We start from the raw sequence: 17,038 nt of genomic DNA, 5'->3' as shown, positions 1-17,038 counted from the left end.
TACACTGACCCTTGTAACGAAATAATAAAGGTAAGCAATAAAACCTTAACACGTTGTCTGCCACAGGTCTTCAAAGGCCTGGCACAACCACTGTAAACAAGACAGCCACAGACTCAAGTATCGCCTGGGTCTTCTCACTTTGGACACGGTGGCACTTCCCTCGCCAAACGCCTCTCTTTCTAATCCACCAGGGGGCGCAGGCACACAAGGCACCGGCTAATAATTACAGACCACCATCAATGCATACAAATTAAGACATAAATAGCCTACATACAATCAGGGACGATGTTCTATTTTTACAGCTTGGGAACAAGAATCATTAACCCCACGTCAAATATATAGTAAGTATGGAATTCCGATAACCAAGCAATGTGTTATTTCGAAAATATCCGCTGAACTGCAAAATCAATTGATTGCTCCCATAATGCACGGACTCTATTATATGATATTGCAGTGTTTTTGTCACATAGAGCTGAGTTAACGCATGCTTTAATTCCACTGATTTTTTTTTTTTTTTGAAGAGCTCACGTGAGGGAAATAACGCCAAATATTTCCCTTTGAGTAGCTGGATTAATGGAGGAAAAAATGAGAAAGAACATGCATTCCTCCATAGTGCCTGTCAACTTTGTGATTTAGCCCCACTACCACGTCCGAAACAGCACAGTCATCCCAGATACAAGTAGGCGGACCAGACAGCAGCTGCAGACGAGGAATTCAAAGAATCAATTAATTTATAACTCCCTAATCATTATTTAATGGTACACTATGTTCAAATATGGACATAAACTTGTCGGGAAATTGGAAGGATGCTGTCTGTTCCAGGACACGCCCTGTCGCTGGAAAGTGCTCTAACCATCGTGCAGTCTAGTCTAGTCTACCAAATCGCGGGCTGCATGCTTCCCTGCGTTTAATCCCAACAAATGACAGGTAAAAATTTAAAGAACAGATAATATCCGGCTGTCAACTGGTCTCCCTCCCTCCCCCCCCCCCCCTTTACAGCTGCACCGGGGCATCTCCTCCTGGTTGTCTCGGTAAAGAAAGAGAGGCTACCTACCGGGCATGTCTGCTAAAGGTGAGTATCTTTTGCCGCAGAAGCCTTCATGACAATACACACACACACACACAGGGAAAAAAGTATTTTAAATGGCGGGGGGTGGTCTTGGTTCAACGATGGATGCAATAGAGAGCCCATTTGCGTCTTCTTTCGTGAGGATCAGGCTGTGGTAATGACTGTTATTCTAAGTAGGTTACACCGGTACATAGCTGAAACTACAGTTTCCACTGCTGCAGCCCTTTCTACACAGCCTACAACTTATTCTGTAGATATAAAACACTCTGTTGCAATCTATAAATAGATCACACTTTTTTTAATTTTTAAACCCCAGCTGTGATATTGAATGTTGTCTGATTGATGTTTCCTTCGATATTCTTAGTTAGGGATGGGGCACTTCATTAGTTTAAGGTGGGCACACACCCTCATTGTTGCATAAATGAAGCAATTGATGGAAGACTTGTAGCATATGGTGTTCATTCTTAATAGGTTGTATTACAGTGGGCTTGTGGAATTTAGTGTAACAGTAGCCTATATAAAGCTAGTGAGGTGGCAATAAGTAATATATTTTCAGGGAAATGGAAAATAAATCCCAACATTTGGTGCAGATGCTGTTTTCATTTCTTGTGCATAAATCCGTTAATACCTGCAGGCAGAGGTTTGTCCCCATCAGGTGGGCTGTGGTGGATTTGTGGCAGGTGACTGAGATAAAGAGCCTCCAGCTGTTCCTGCTGTAGGTTGTGCTTACACAGCTGGATATATATACAGAAAAGTTGCAATATTAACCTGACCTCAAGGTTATTGTATCAAATCTGCAGTTGGATCCATCATGATAGGTCTTCTGTTATTGTGTAAAGCCTTCATAGTGTACAGAATGTCACTCCCCTTCACACTCCCTATGGTTGAGCCAGCATTAACAACATGGCTTTAAACTCCCCCATCACTGATGTGGCCTCCCTGTCCTGCATTGCTGCGGGACGAGATCGATGGCAGCTCAGAGCCCATCTGTTTGATGGACCCCTGTGGTAGTTAGATCTGATTAGCCCCTGCAAATCATTATCCATGAAAAGTCACTACAGCTGTGGCAGTTACCTCTGTGGTGGTTACAAACATGGGAGGTTTCTATTTGTATTTTCACAGATAAATCAGGCCCATTGATTTACACAGTCCTTGTAATAACATGTCAAATCAAAGAGATATTTGTCCTGGGCAAGGCCGAGTCAATACATTCTCAATTGTCCTGTCACATGTGGGAAGTTGACTTACACCATGTTTTCCAATATTTCAACAAACAACAGTGTTTTTGTGTAGAAAATTATTCAGACAATTTCTTTGAATTTTATTATAGACAATCTGTATTCATGTTTTGAGCAGTCATAATATTTAAATCCTTAAATCCTTTAAAGGGGCCCTATTATGCTAATGTTCAGGTTTCATATTAGTATATTGTGCCTTTACTGTGACATGTTTACATGCTTCAATGTTCAAAAAGGTCTTTATTTTCCTCGTACTGCCTGTGCTGCAGCACTTCTTTTCACCCTCTGTCTGAAACCAGAGCCCAGTCTGCTCTGATTGGCTATAGCTGGCTGGCTCTGTTGTGATTGGTCAACAGCTTAGAGGCAGCCTTAGCCTATCTTGTACAATGTGTTGGAGCACAAGCCAATACAAGTGCAATTGTGACATGGGATGTCATTATGGTACAGAAGTAAACAAAGGAGTCAAATCAATGCGTTAGCTGTTGCCCTAATTTTACAATTTCCATGATTGATGTTCTGTAAATCCATATACAGTACAGATGCTTGGCCCACATTTTATATTTCTAGATATTTTAGCCGCCATTAATCTATAGCGAAGATCTTAAACACGTTAGAAGCCTAATGAAAATGTTTCCTTCCAACAGAAACAGGAAGTGTCTCAAAAAAAGTCTCAAATGACTCCCAATATGCCTTTATGATTACCAGCCCCTCCCTCAGCTGCCCAGCAAGCCTCAGCTATTACTGAGCTCTCAGGCCCCGGCCAAACGAGGACGAAAACGGCTAATCGCAAAAAAGCTTCCGTCCACACGCAATATTCACCGGATAGTGTCTATGGTCTGTCCACACGAGACAGCTCCGTTTAGCAGAAGCTGCAGTACATATGCCGAGCCTGTACGTGGCGCTGTAACTTCCTCCACAAAAGCAGTGAAGAAGCATGGTTGTCATGGTTGCCCTTCTGTTTATTTTCCACAGTGGGGGCCGAGGGAACCGGGCAGAGTTTTTCGCCAGTTAATGTGTATTAAAGTTTAAATCTTCCGACAAAATTATAAAAGTGCCGGTCAAAGGTCTTCTTTGTTATTTATTGAGCTTTAAAACAAATGAATAACGAATCTATATTATATCTATATTTCTATAACTAGAAAATGCATTTCCTGCAGAAAATGCTTGCGAATGCTGTAAACTGTGAACATTTATGGCTGAATTTAGCTGAAAATGCAGAAAAAGCTGAATATGTTATTAGCTGAATGGTAGCTGCTTTTAGCTAAACAAATGCAGAAAAAGCTTAATATTTAAAAGAAAAGGTTTAAAAAAGGTATAAACAACAACATGTATAGCCTTGATGTCCTGAAATAGCTGAATAATGTAATAATTGAATGGGTTCTGTAGCTGAAAATAGGCTGAAGGAGTTAAATATCAGATGTAAGTAGTAATGAATGAATTTGTATTAAGTAGTGCTGTCAAAATTATCGCGTTAACGGCGGTAATTAATTCTTTGAATTAATTGCGTTAAAATATTTAACGCATTTAACGCATGTGCAGAATGGCCCGCCCCATACGTGCCACCAGTGGCAGCGCCAGGGTATGGCTGGGGTAGGCTACACCCATACCAAGAAATGGCTTAGCCCCACCATGAAAAATGATGTTAAAGTAAGCTAAATAAAGTCTGCCAACTCGCGCGGAGTAAATTGCACAGACAGCAGTTAGTAAGATTGATTTCAGTAGCCACGGTTTTGAAAACTTTTGTCACGTAGTGATCGTCTTCTCAATAGAACATCTTTGATAACGGCGTAGTGTTGTTGCAGGAAGTCCCGACGGAGAATACTTTTGCTGTAGTACAGGGGTGCACATAACTGGTACGCAGGTTATGTGCGTAATCTGAAATGCGTACCGTCACTTGTGTCACAAAGCGCATTTGCGTACCGACGTGCTTTTGAAGCTTTTCCAGAAGTTAGATCACCGGACGACAGAGTCGGTCTCCGTGTGCACAGACAGGGCTGCTGTTAACGTCGGTCTGTACAACGGAATTGTGCCAAAACTACGCCAACCGGCTGCAGAGGGAGACTCCCCCCCCCCCCTTTCACTGGAGAACTGCGCTAATACAGCTGATCACAACGTTCACACTAGGCTTGTTTGAGACAAGCAAGACCTGCGCAGTTGCGATCAACGTCTTGCTCGTGCGTTGCATGATGGTTAGTCATTTTGTCCGACTTGCTCTGGAGGCTCGCCCACATGAGACTTTGAAATCTCGCGGGACAAAGACGCCCGCAGCCTTGAGAGCGAGGCGAGGCGAGTTGGCGCAGTTGCTCTCCACGAGCTGCGGAAGCGAAATGCTTGATGGGAAACGGCTCGCTGGTATCTCGAGCTGAGCGCTAATTGGTGGTTTTTACCACGTGCTGCTGATGAAACTCTCCAATTGGCTGGCAAAAGTGTGTTGTTGTTTTGTGTCAGTTTTACGTCGCCACATCCATTCCCATTTTTCATCATTGTTCCACAATGTTTATCATCATGAAATTAATATCTATATATTTTATACTATACTGCTTACCGTTTTCATACTTTATATATCTTAGCATATTCATACACACTGTTCATACTGCTCACAGGCTGATATCTAGTGTATTCATACCCCACTGTTTATTCATCATTCAATTCATTCTATATGTTATTCTGTAGATTGTGTACATTACTTTTCACTTTACTGCTTGTTGCACCTGGTTAGAAGCTAAACTGCATTTTGTTGTCTCAGTACCTGTAATCTGTGCAATAACAATAAAGTTGAATCTAATCTTGAGCAGGAACAAATGTATTTACTTAGTACATATCTGACATTAACGATTAAACACATGTGTGCATTCTTTATAAATGCAAACCGAGTCAAGCCGACTCCGGAGGTGGCGGTATGCACCTTAAAGTTGTTTGCAATCCGCCAAAAAACCGAGAGAAGAAGAAGAAGAATGCGAAGAAGAAGATGAAGAAGAAGAAGCAGACTCGGAGCTGTCCGACTTCAGGCGAGCTTTTTGACACCTCCCCCGGCTGCGATCGGCTACTCTCGTCTACTTTCGAGGCGAGCCGCAATGTGTCTCAAACAAGCCTACTCTGTGGTCACGAAGTACTCCACTAGCCGCCGCTGCCCCCCCCCGTATTCGGTCGTCCTCGTGTGGCCGAACGGTCTATATGACACTAAACAGTAATGCAAACGACCGTTTTCGTCCTCGTGTGGCCGGGGCCTCAGTCTTGCAGTCGCCAAACCCCCCCCCCCCCTCTCTCTTATCAGCACATGGCCATCAGCTTTTACCTTGATGCTCGTCCATTAGTCACCCCACCTTACACATAGTACACCCTTGCGGCCATACTGCTCTATCTGGACCTAGTGTCATCATATTTCCTGTGCTGTGACATGATTTAAAAAATTAAACCCTTATGCTGGGGATGTTGACAGAGCACACAGTGTTTATTATTTTAACTAGGTAACAGTACTACATTCTCCCTATTGGTTTTTGGAAATCAGCTTAAAACCTACCGCAGCTATGTCATTTAGCATCATCCTGCCATTTATTTTTAGTTTGCCGTTATGCTACCACTGTTTCTCTACTGTTGAGGTTAGCCAGTCATTTGAGAGTGAATTTATTGTTCCTCTTAGTCCATTCAAGCCATTTATCCCTGCCTCACCGCAGAATTTTAAAACAACATGATGAACATCTCACAAATGTAGGCCAACATTGTTCTTCCACTTCTCTACTACTAGCGGGCTGTTTTTATTGGCTTGGATGCTATATTTTATGTATGATTTAATAGTCCCTTTTTAAAGGCATTGTAGCAAAGTGTGCTGAATTTAGGATTTTCCTCTCTTCTTAATGAAATGTCAACTGAAGCTCAGAAAGATTAATAGATGAAATGTGGATGTTTAGGCCTGTGATCACTATCAAAATGCAGAAAAACAGTTATATTTTCTGAAGAAGAATGATAGTATACCTTATTAACTCTATATTATTTGTATATTCAAATCAGTGCCTCTTCCCTACGTACGTTCTATCATGAATGCAAGGCATAAATGTCAGCCGTAATACATTGGGGACTACTTTTGTATCCCCATCTTCAATGAAATATACTTTTTTTTGTTGCTTTTTCCAGTAGTCTGGATATCTTTAAGCAAATATCAGCAAATAACTTCATCCTTGGAACATCTTCAGTTTTATCCTGCTCTGACGTCCCCGCCCACTTTCCTTGAGCAGGGTTAGCACATCCTGCACACCGTTACACTGCAGTGTAATCCTGATGATCAATGGTTGATGCATAAAGGAGACACAGCTCCTCTCAGTAACTTAATCTGATGCCTCATCCCTTATCCGACCACTGGAGAGGGCTGCTCATGCTCCAACAGCACGACCCCCTGCGTCAGCACTTCTCTGTGTGTGTGTGTGTGTGTGTGTGTGTGTGTGTGTGTGTGTGTGTGTGTGTGTGTGTGTGTGTGTGTGTGTGTGTGTGTGTGTGTGTGTGAACATGAGGGTTGGTCTGCGCGCGCATGCATGTGTCCTGGCAAAAGTCTGAATAATTGATGAGCAGAGGAAAGAGTGAAAGCACTGCCGGACGGGACGGTGTGTGTGGGAGTGTGTAGAGATGGGGGAAAGGGATACAGTGTGGCAGGAGCCTGGCTACGATGGGATCTGCAACTACGCCCAAAGAATCACCTCCTGCTTCGGACTGGATGGTAAGACAGGGGGAATAACAGAAGAAGAGAAGAGAAGGGGGGGGGGGGCGGTTTGTTCATCCTAATGTGAAGCAGGATGCAGAGGCTATGAAAATGATGCGGGTGAATTTTATGTGCGATGCTGATTTTTCTGCAGGCAGGGAGAGCAGCATTGTTGTGTTTATGTGTTGATCTGCGAGTGTGTGTGTAGTTGTGTTAAAGCATCCAAAGAGTGGATGACAATTGGAGGGCAGTGCCTCACTGCAGCACAAGAGCATGTCCTTAGCTACCCTGAGGTCCATGTGTGGTTGTAAAAGTGTACGACTTATAGCTCAAAATCACTCTATCTTTTCTCTGGAGTGAAACACTGGCTTTCCTGAATGGGAGAGTCATGGTGGGCGTGTAAGCGGAACCTGAATTAAGTCAAATTAGATAAATACTGAACAATCATAACCTTTAAAGTGCAGGCCAAGACCGATATCTTGACACCATAAGGATATGTTTTGCTTTGTCATTGTCTGCTGGTCTTTTCATCATGCATTTGTATCTCAATGATTTATATCATTTCCTGGGAGAAAGATAGACGCCATTAGCCGTTTGATGAATATTAGATGTCATGGAAGGTTTTCCGGTCTTTGCATGGTGTAAAAAAAACATACCGTTGCCAGTTGGTTTAAATCATATCCGATCACTGGTGGGTGGAATCTTGTTTTTGTAGAGTCTGCTTAGATTCTCCCTCTGCATCATATATCTTTTCACCTCCCACCGGGACATCTCTACGACTCAAGTTTTACCTCTACTGAACTCACATTTCCAAGAAAAGTGAATGCATCTTTGACTCAAGAAAGAGTGTTTGAAGCTAGGACGTTAGTTATGTGGGTTTAACTTCAAAAAACAGCCTGGGCATCTCTGCAGAAACATATTCAGCCCCATCATGAGTTGGTCTAAAGATTATTAACTCACAAAATGCCGTCTTACTAAATTACATCTTCTAAAATCCTATACCCGATTAATTGAGAGCTACTGACATGTACGCTTTAGCGCTGATGTAGTTGCAGTGTCTTTCATTGTGAAGGATCCTGCTGATGAATAACAGTGCGTTTGTTCATTGTTGTCTGGTCCAATGACCTTGCTTGCTGTTAACCTTGTAGAGAACTGGCAGACACCCAAGGCAATATACCCGGAATATCTTATATCGCTGTGATGCTGTACACTCGTGCATCCAATTGGTTAATGCAAAGGATATTCAAACAAAAAACTATTTAGTGTCATAGAATGGAAATGCATGTACATCTTGTTGTTTAATGACTTAAGTTGACCAAATCACACGGATACAAGTCATTAAAAAAGGTTTTGATAGAATTCCAGCTAGAAATTGGCAGGGTAGGGTTAAATATGATGAATAAAGTTGATCATGCGCATTTATGCTTTTAGATATATTAAGATACTCTGTTCTCAGAACACGGTATCCATTTTTTGATTAAAAAATATATATACAGTCGGTGTATTTCATCTAATAAAATGTTTAGTTAAAGGTGGGGTAGGTAAGTTTCAGAAACCGGCTCGAGTGCACTACAATTTGAAAGTACACAGCCAAAAAGAATCCGCCCCTTCCTTCAGACTTCCTTACAGAGCACCTCCTCCAACACACATGAACGCGCACATGACGTCAGCAGACTGGTGAAAGTGGCCGCCTGTTGCTGGCGTGTCATTGAAGTACTGCTGCAGCTGCAATGCACGCCCAATGAGGGCACGAGATACATTTGTGCATGCACGAGATGGAAGGCTGACAGACAGGGCGGCAATCCAGTACTTTTTACAGTATTACGGCTTCCACAGATGACATGTTTTTATGGATTTTCTGTCAAAGCACTTCAGATATTCATTGCTATCGGGATGTTAAGAGCATTCCATGGAATATAACAAAAAGTGTATCAAGAGCCGGTTTCTGAAACTTACCTACCCCACCTTTATTTCACCTTTCTTTATTGATTTTCACTTATATCAAAACAACGCAGGGCGTGAGATGGTGGAGTCCGGTCTTTCCATTTGAGGAGGATTAGACCGCGGGCAAGAAGGGTTGCAAACGCAAGTGAGTGTGACTGGCAATTAGAGAGGGAGACCCCCTCAAGGGCTACTCCAAACACAGCTATTATGGGATTTGGTTGTATGTTCTGGCCATACATCAATGAAAACGTTTCAAATATAGAAGACCAAAATGGGGCAATGGACTGACAGCAGAAAAACATGTGCAATAGGGTAGCCGTGGCACAATGACACCTCTGGCATGTGGGATCCACCTCAGGGTACAGCCTGGCAAGCCTGCTCCTGCACAGATGTAATCGATGGAACACTCCATGTACTCCATGTACTCCATGCCTCACACAGATGGAGGATTTATGTATGTTCTCAGTTGCAGACCGCCAGGTCTCATCGGTTAGTTCTATGCCCATTTGTTCTTCCCAGGTACCCTTAAGGTGGTTAAGGGAAGGGCTAGAGATTTCTTGAATAATATTATATAGCTTTGAGATATAGCCTCCCTGACAAGGTTTGAGGCCAAGGCAGTCTTCCATCCATCCACCAGGTGGGGCGGCCGGGAAGGAGGGAAATTGTTTTCTTGTATAATCACGAATTTGTAAATATCTAAAATAATGGTTCCTTGGGATGTCATATTCTTTGACTAAATGTTCAAAGGATGTGAATACCCCTTCGCAGAACAGATCAGCAACACACTTAAGTTCCTTCCGGGACCACAGGTGGAAAGCGGAGTCTATCAGGGCTAGTTTGAAAGCCGGATTGCGAACTATGGGGATGGAGGAGATAGTTTGTCTATATCCAAAATGCCTCCTGAACTGTGACCATATCCTAAGAGAGCTATTGACCATAGGGTTGTTCGAGTGATATTTTCTACTAAGTGGTAAAGGAGCACACATCAGGGAGGCAGGGGCCAGTGGTTCACACGAGTGTTGTTCCATGCTAGACCAAATAGGACCGCCCCCTTCCCGGAAATGACTCATCCAGAATGCCATTTTATGGATATTGGCAGCCCAGTAGTAGTGTAAAAAATTGGGTAATGCAAGACCCCCCTCTGACTTTCTCATCTCAAGAAATGCCTTACGCAGACGGGGAATTTTCTTATTCCAGATAAAAGTGGAAATATATTTGTCCAGGTCTTTAAAAAACTTTTTAGGGAGAAAAATAGGAATTGACTGAAAATAATACAGCATACGTGGCATAATAACCATTTTAATGGTGTTCACCCTGCCCGCCAACGAAATAGGGAGCGACGCCCAGCGCTTCAGGTCCTCATTAACCTTGTCCAGAGCTGGTTGCAGGTTCTTTTTAAACAGGGTTTTAAAGTCCTGTGTCACACACACTCCCAGGTAGGTGAAAGAGTCAATGGCCACTTTAAAGGGGAGTTTGCTAAATGAAAGCTTGGCCACAGTCTCATTGATGAGGAAGAGTATACTCTTGCTCATGTTGATCTTATACCCAGAAGCCTTCCCGAAAGAGGTGATTACATCGAGTGCAGCCGGAATGGACCTAAGCGGATCGGAGCAGTACAGTAAAACATCGTCTGCATACAAAGACAGCTTATGTGTATAGCCTCCCCGCTGAATGCCTGTACAATTTGACCGATTCCAGAGCAGCTGCTAACGGTTCTATGGCTATATCAAACAAGAGGGGGGACAGGGGGCATCCCTGCCTTGTGCCCCGTTGAAGCCGGAAGTATTTCGAAATTATATTATTAGTGCGAACTGCTGCCTGAGGTGCAGAGTAGAGGACCTTTATCCAGGAGATAAAGCATGGGCCGAAGCCACATTTAGCAAGAGTTGCAAATAGGTAGTCAAATTCAATGCGATCAAAGGCTTTGTGTGCGTCTAGAGCAGTGGTTCCCAAACTTTTTGTGCCCAAGGCACACCAAAGGACAAGTAAAAATCTCAAGGCACACCTATTGTGCAAAATAGCCCTTATAACACGTGTTATCACTCATATCATGTAAAATATCTGTAAATGTGCATAATTATTTACCAATGCCAAATAAAATGTGACAAAGACAAACTATATTACTCATGAAATATTTATTAATGAAATATTTCAGAAATTCAATTTGAAACTTTATCAAATTAGGCTTCATCAAAGCAGCAACACACTCATTTAAACCAGACAGGTCACAAAATAAAAAATGAGGCAAAGGAAACTCATATAAACTCGTAATATATTACTTTAAAAAAAGTAATATATTACACTACTTCGTTACTATCTACATAAAGTAACTCGTTACTTTACTCGCCGAGCACATACGAACTGCGCATGCGTGAGTGGCAATAACTTTTCTTACCAGCAGGCGGCGGTAGTGTGTATTTGTCATTCAAAACAGGCAACAACCGGAAGACAGACAGTGTTCTACGTGATATAAACAAACAACAAATAGCGTGTGCGGTAGCTCCACCTTAGCATGTGTTATTTGCAGGTGTTTGTTGGGGTTTGACGTGGTGTTTCCAGCAGTGGATAACAGCTTCTGGCCTGGACACAGTTTGCACCTCACCGTCACATTCCTGTCTATTCTTCGGACGAACTCAAAATAATGGGCATACCGTCCTCCACCCCTCGAAAGTTATCGCTGACTCAGCCATGTTTATGCAGCACTGCATGTGGAGATGTGGACGCACAAGTCGCGCAGATTACGTACATATAAACCTACAAAGTACTGATATAGTAAATTAAAAAATAATTATTTTTGTGTAGTTGTATATTGCAATAATAACGTATGGTTGTCACAAAGTCCCACGGCACACCCGGACTTGTCTCATGGCACACCAGTGTGCCGCGGCACACCGTTTGGGAACCACTGGTCTAGAGAGATGAGGGCCTCTGGAGAGAGTCCTGGATTTGAGTAAATTATATTATATAGGCGCCGAAGATTCCCAAAAGACTGTTGGCCTTTTACAAACCCTGTTTGGTCCGGGTGGATGATTCTATGCAGAACAGTCTCAAGGCGCAGAGCTAAAGCTTTGGAGAGAATTTTGTTATCACAACAGACTAGACTTACTGGTCTGTAGGAGTCACATTTCGCTGGATCTTTGCCCTTTTTAAGGATGACTGTTATCACCACCTGAGCTAATGTGGGGGGCAGTGAACCCTGCTGGAGTGCCTCTGCATATACTTCGCGCAGCACAGGCGTCAGTTTTGCGGACACATTTTTTATAGAATTCAATAGGGAAGCCGTCCGGTCCGGGGGCTTTTCCACTTTTCATAGCGCGATTTATCTCCTCATTAGAAATGTCCCCCTCTAAAGCCGAGACACCGTCAGGATCCAGTGTTGGAAGCTTAAGGACCTTTAGAAAGTTAGTTGTCAGAGAGTCATCCGAGACTTCTGATGAATAAAGATCTTCATAGAAACTCTTAAATTGATCATTAATGCCCCTTTGATCTGAAATGGTGTCCCCATTTACCGTTCCAATTTCCGCAATTAAATTGTCTGCAGCCGACTGCCTTAGTTGATGGGAGAGTAGTTTACTGGCCCGCTCCCCATGTTCATAATGGGTCTGCCTAGATCTCAGATGAAGGTCCTCTACGTAGGTGGATGCCAGAGAGTCATATTCCACCTGCACTGTAATGCGTTCCTTATACAGTTCAGCAGAGGGCTTTGTTGAGTGTATTCTATCAATGTCTCTGATCCGATTAACAAGTTCTGTCATTCGCTTTGTCTTTTTTCTGCTAATACTGATTGAATATGATATTATTTGCCCACGAAGATAAGCCTTCATGGCCTCCCATATAGTGCCGATACTCATCTCTGGTTGACGGTTTATTTCAAGAAAGGTATCGATGTGCGTGGAAGTATACTTAATAAAATCTTCATCTAATAATAAGCGTGGGTTTAGACGCCAGATCCTTTGTGGTGGTACATGGTTTGGAAAACAAAGTTTCATGGTTACTGGGCTGTGGTCAGAAATAACAATGCTCTCATAGTCACTGGACTCAAGCACAGAGAGTAACTTTTTGTCTAAAATGAAGTAATCTATTCTGGAGAATGACTGCTGAGCTGCAGAAAAAAATGAAAATTGTTTAGATGTTGGGTTCTTAAATCGCCATGGGTCCACCATGCCGTATTCTTCAACAAAGGAGTTCACCACTCGAGCTGAGTTTGACAGTGGTCTAGAGGAGACAGTGGAGCGGTCCAGAGTGTGATTGAGGCACAGTTAAAGTCTGCCCCCAAAATTAGGTGATGGGAGTTCAAATCCGGGAGCAGAGAGAAGAAATTGCTAAAGAAATCGGCATCATCTGAGTTGGGAGCATAGAGACATGCAAGCCCCACAGGTGTGTTGTACAATTGACCTTGCACTATGATATAGCGGCCATTTGTATCTGCAATTACTTTAGATTCCACAAACTGCACATGCCAACGTATCAGGATCGCTGCACCCCTATATTTGGTGTTGAATTTGGAGTGGAAAATGTGAGAGAAACCACCCCGCTTGAGTCTAGAGTGATCAGAAGTACGTAAATGAGTTTCCTGGAGATAAACTATGTCTGCCTTTAGCTTCTGGAGGTGGGAAAACACTTTGCTGCGCTTTACTGGATGATTGAGACCTCTAACATTCCAGCTAACCAAAGTAGTTGTCGCCTTACCCACACTCGGTGCCCTGTTTAACTGGGTCATTGTGGGACCTTAGACAGTAATCTAGCCCCCTGTCAGAAGGGTGAGGGAGAGGAAGGGAGGGAAAGGGGGGATGGGTCACCTTATAAAAACTGAAATAAAACACACGGCAATAAGAACATAAACACCATTGAGAACCTAAAATAGAAGGTCCATATGTAATTGAAGTGATTGAAACAACATTCACAATAAAGAGCTGATCCCTACCCAACTGAGGGACTGCTACCTGCCCCCGATAACACTCGCACCTCAACGTGGACAGCTTACCTGGCGAGATCGAGCCCCGCCAGAACCATCAATAGCTTTAGATAAACCTTGTGCCAATAGATATAGACAAACCTCTAAGTTGAACATTCATAACATGGTCTCAGTAAAAGTAACATACTTATTAACCAGTTATGGCAACATATACAAACATCCAGTATTGATTGTTGAATGAAAAGTAGAGCCAGATACACGTGAACCTCCCCAGGAGTATAGGAGAGCAGTTGTTTGAACTAGCGGGCTGTAAGCCAACTGACTGTTATAACATGTGGGCTAGTATGAGCAGCGCGAGCTGGCTTAAATTACACAATAATAAGAAAAACCACAAACGTTCGTAGCAAGCCCTAGCCCACAGCCCCATATACGTACATGTGGAAAATTCAACGCCGCTATCCGGCGCTGCATTAGTCCGTCAGTCAGCTTACCTAGCATCTTAGCCGCTCTGTTTCAATAGAGTCTGGCTGCAGACCGCAGCAAGGAGGCGGATCGTATAGGGGCGGATCGTATAGTGAACGACGGGAGCCGGCTCTCGCCCGCGAACGAGCCGTTTTTTGTTTTGTTTTTGCGGAGGGATCTAGATCGGCATGAAGGCACATTATGCAATGTGCAATGTGGACATGATCCCGCTTATTACACATGACCACATTCTCAACAAAGTAACGACATGACTCCCAATAATAATTGAAATGCTTTTATGGATTTAGAAAAAGATTTTATTGATTTAAAAAATAGTTTTATGTATTGATTTAAATTGACATGCATCCGCTAAGAAAAGTAGTCCGTTGTTACTGTTTGAACCAATGTAACAACGGCAGGAACTGCTTCTATAGTGCTTTTGAGGAGCTTTTTGATTACAGATTTGAAAACATCGTTGCTTGATTTAAAAGTAGCACAATTCATTATGTCAAACCTTGAAAAGTATCTAGATATCCCTGCCCTAATGCCAAAAGTAACTGGCAACTGAATATGCGTCGCCGTTTGATGTCTATGTCTGGACCGCTGCGTAAAAAGGAGGGTTTCTGCCCCATTACTTCTCTTCTTACTTCTATAAGAATAAAACACGGAGGACGGAGATCTCTTTTTGTCCCCCTCTTCTCCCCGCTGCAGCCTAGCAGCTGATCTCAAAGCACGCTCCCCTCTCCTGCAGGGAGAAAAACTATATTTATATACTTTATATAGGTTGATACAGTAGCCCCTTTTTTTAAATAGTTTTTATAGGTGTTGCTATCTGTTTTGTGTAGCGTGGTTCTACAAGCAAGTCAATGCATTCATTGGGTGGTATCAGAGAGTTACACGGGTCTGTAAATGCAATGAAAACAATTGGTCACAGCAAATAATTTATATGTAATTTTTACTTTTGAATACTTCAGTACAAAGGATGTATTGAATAATTTAAGTGATATATGTGTACACATATACATCATTTATTAGTCAAAACAGGGCTACATTTGATTGAATTAAAAGGTATATGTGGTAAACTGAAGAGCCCTTTGGGAGCCGAAAGAGCCGGCTCTTCTTGGTGAGCCAAATGATCCGGCTCACCAAGAAGAGCCGGAATTCCCATCACTAGAACGAATGACTTATTCTGCGAGGATTTATAACAGCAGCTGGAATCCCTTAAGTTGCATTACTGCCACCTACAGTATGTATTTCTGCTGAGTGTCATTATTCTATTGGATAAAAAAAGTTAGGAAACGCCCCTATACGATCCGCCCCTATACGATCCGCCTCCTTGCTGCGGTCTGCAGCCAGACCCATCTCCTCTGTTTAGCCACATTCCTCAAAACAAAGTCCTTCCCCTCCCTCGTCTGTGAAACTGTGTCGCTTTCCATCGGCCGTTGTGATCCGCAAAACCGAGGGATACCACAGTCCGTACTTGACACCATCACAGCCTCTTGGCATGCCTTTCACATCCCTGAAGGCGGCTCTCTGCTTCGCGACTGCTTGGGTATAGTCAGGGAATACTCTGATCCTGTCTCCGTGTGACGTTGTCGGATCTGTGGCCGTGGCTGCCTTGCGGAGGGTCGCTTCCTTCTCCCGGTAATAGTGAAATCTCACCAAAAATGTGCGGGGTGGCTGGTCCTCCTGGGGCCGTTCCCGTAGGGTGCGATGGCATATGTCTAGTCGTGGCTCTTTTTCTAAGCCCAGCGTTTCCTGGAGTAGTTTAGCTACAAAGTCAATGGGTTCTTCCCTGCCTCCCGTTTTTCTTGTATCCCGGTGAAGCGGGGGTTGCACCTCCTAGACCGCGCCTCCAGGTCCTCACTCCTGTCAGAGAAGATTTTCATGTCCTTTTTTAGCTGCTGCACGTCTCGTTCGAGAGTGGTAATGAGGTCCGAGTGATCATTAGCGGCAGTATCCAGGCTCTTGACCCGGTCCTCCAAAGACTTGGTGCGGCTGCTGATGCGGTCAACGGCGGATCTCAGCTCGTCCCTCAGTTGGCTTATTTCACGTCGTAGTTCTTTAGACTGCATCTCGGCGATGTCATCAATTTTCTTCAGTAGGTCCTCTCTGAGAGATTGAATGGCCCGTTGAATGGCGGTCTCATCACCTCGTGCTGCGCTAGCAGCTAGGGGCCCTGCCCCAGCACCTTTAGCCGGGCTAGCACTATTAGCTTTCGGATCTGGCGCAGCAGACGCCTTTTTGCGAGAGGAAGACGACATATTTCAAATGAAACTGTTAGGCGGAGGCAAGGAAGAACAGCTTAGATCAAAGTTGCTTGAATATAGTGTAGAGGGTAGTTGTCTAATATAAATATTCTGATTCTGGCGAGGAGCTCGAGAAATGCGACCTCACATGGCTCCGCTCAGACCGGAAGTCACCTACCCCACCTTTAATATTATTACTAAATTACTAACCTTAAGACCCATGCAAGTGCTTTGATTTTGTTTAATGATATAGGCTAATGATAATTTGCTCAGATTGCAGAAAAGGATTTAGTGTTCGATGTTATAGGGACTGTGATAAATGGCAATAAAGATGCCATGTTTTAGGATTGCCAAAAATATAATCTTTATTTTCTCATGTTTTATGCATATGGTGGTATGTTCTTTTAACTATCATCAAATACATTTGTTTTTCAATTACAATATTTAACACCATGTTAAGGCCGCTACACA

The 17,038-nt window shown here is 43.2% G+C and overlaps 1 protein-coding gene across 11 annotated transcripts in view; it reads left to right on the top strand.

Moving 5' to 3' along the window:
* Positions 1 to 21: 21 nt before the first annotated feature.
* The window catches only part of ablim1a (actin binding LIM protein 1a), a 62,850-nt gene continuing 45,833 nt past the window's right edge, over positions 22 to 17,038 (top strand). For 10 of the 11 annotated variants that reach the window (XR_004553542.2, XR_011644423.1, XR_011644431.1 and 7 more), the window contains exon 1: positions 6,888 to 7,015. Coding sequence is in view for 1 of the 11 variants with exons in the window: in XM_034100590.1 (XP_033956481.1) it covers positions 6,925 to 7,015 (91 nt within the window). In the remaining 10 variants the exon portion in view is untranslated. Of the gene's footprint in view, positions 342 to 999; positions 1,073 to 6,887; positions 7,016 to 17,038 lie in introns of those variants that run through there. The other variant, XR_011644426.1, reaches the window with a different exon arrangement.

This window comes from Pseudochaenichthys georgianus, chromosome 15, assembly GCF_902827115.2.
Source record: "Pseudochaenichthys georgianus chromosome 15, fPseGeo1.2, whole genome shotgun sequence".
NCBI lineage: Eukaryota > Metazoa > Chordata > Actinopteri > Perciformes > Channichthyidae > Pseudochaenichthys > Pseudochaenichthys georgianus.
The sequence above is the reverse complement of the archived record's forward strand: the minus strand, read 5'-3'. Positions and strand labels throughout refer to the sequence as shown.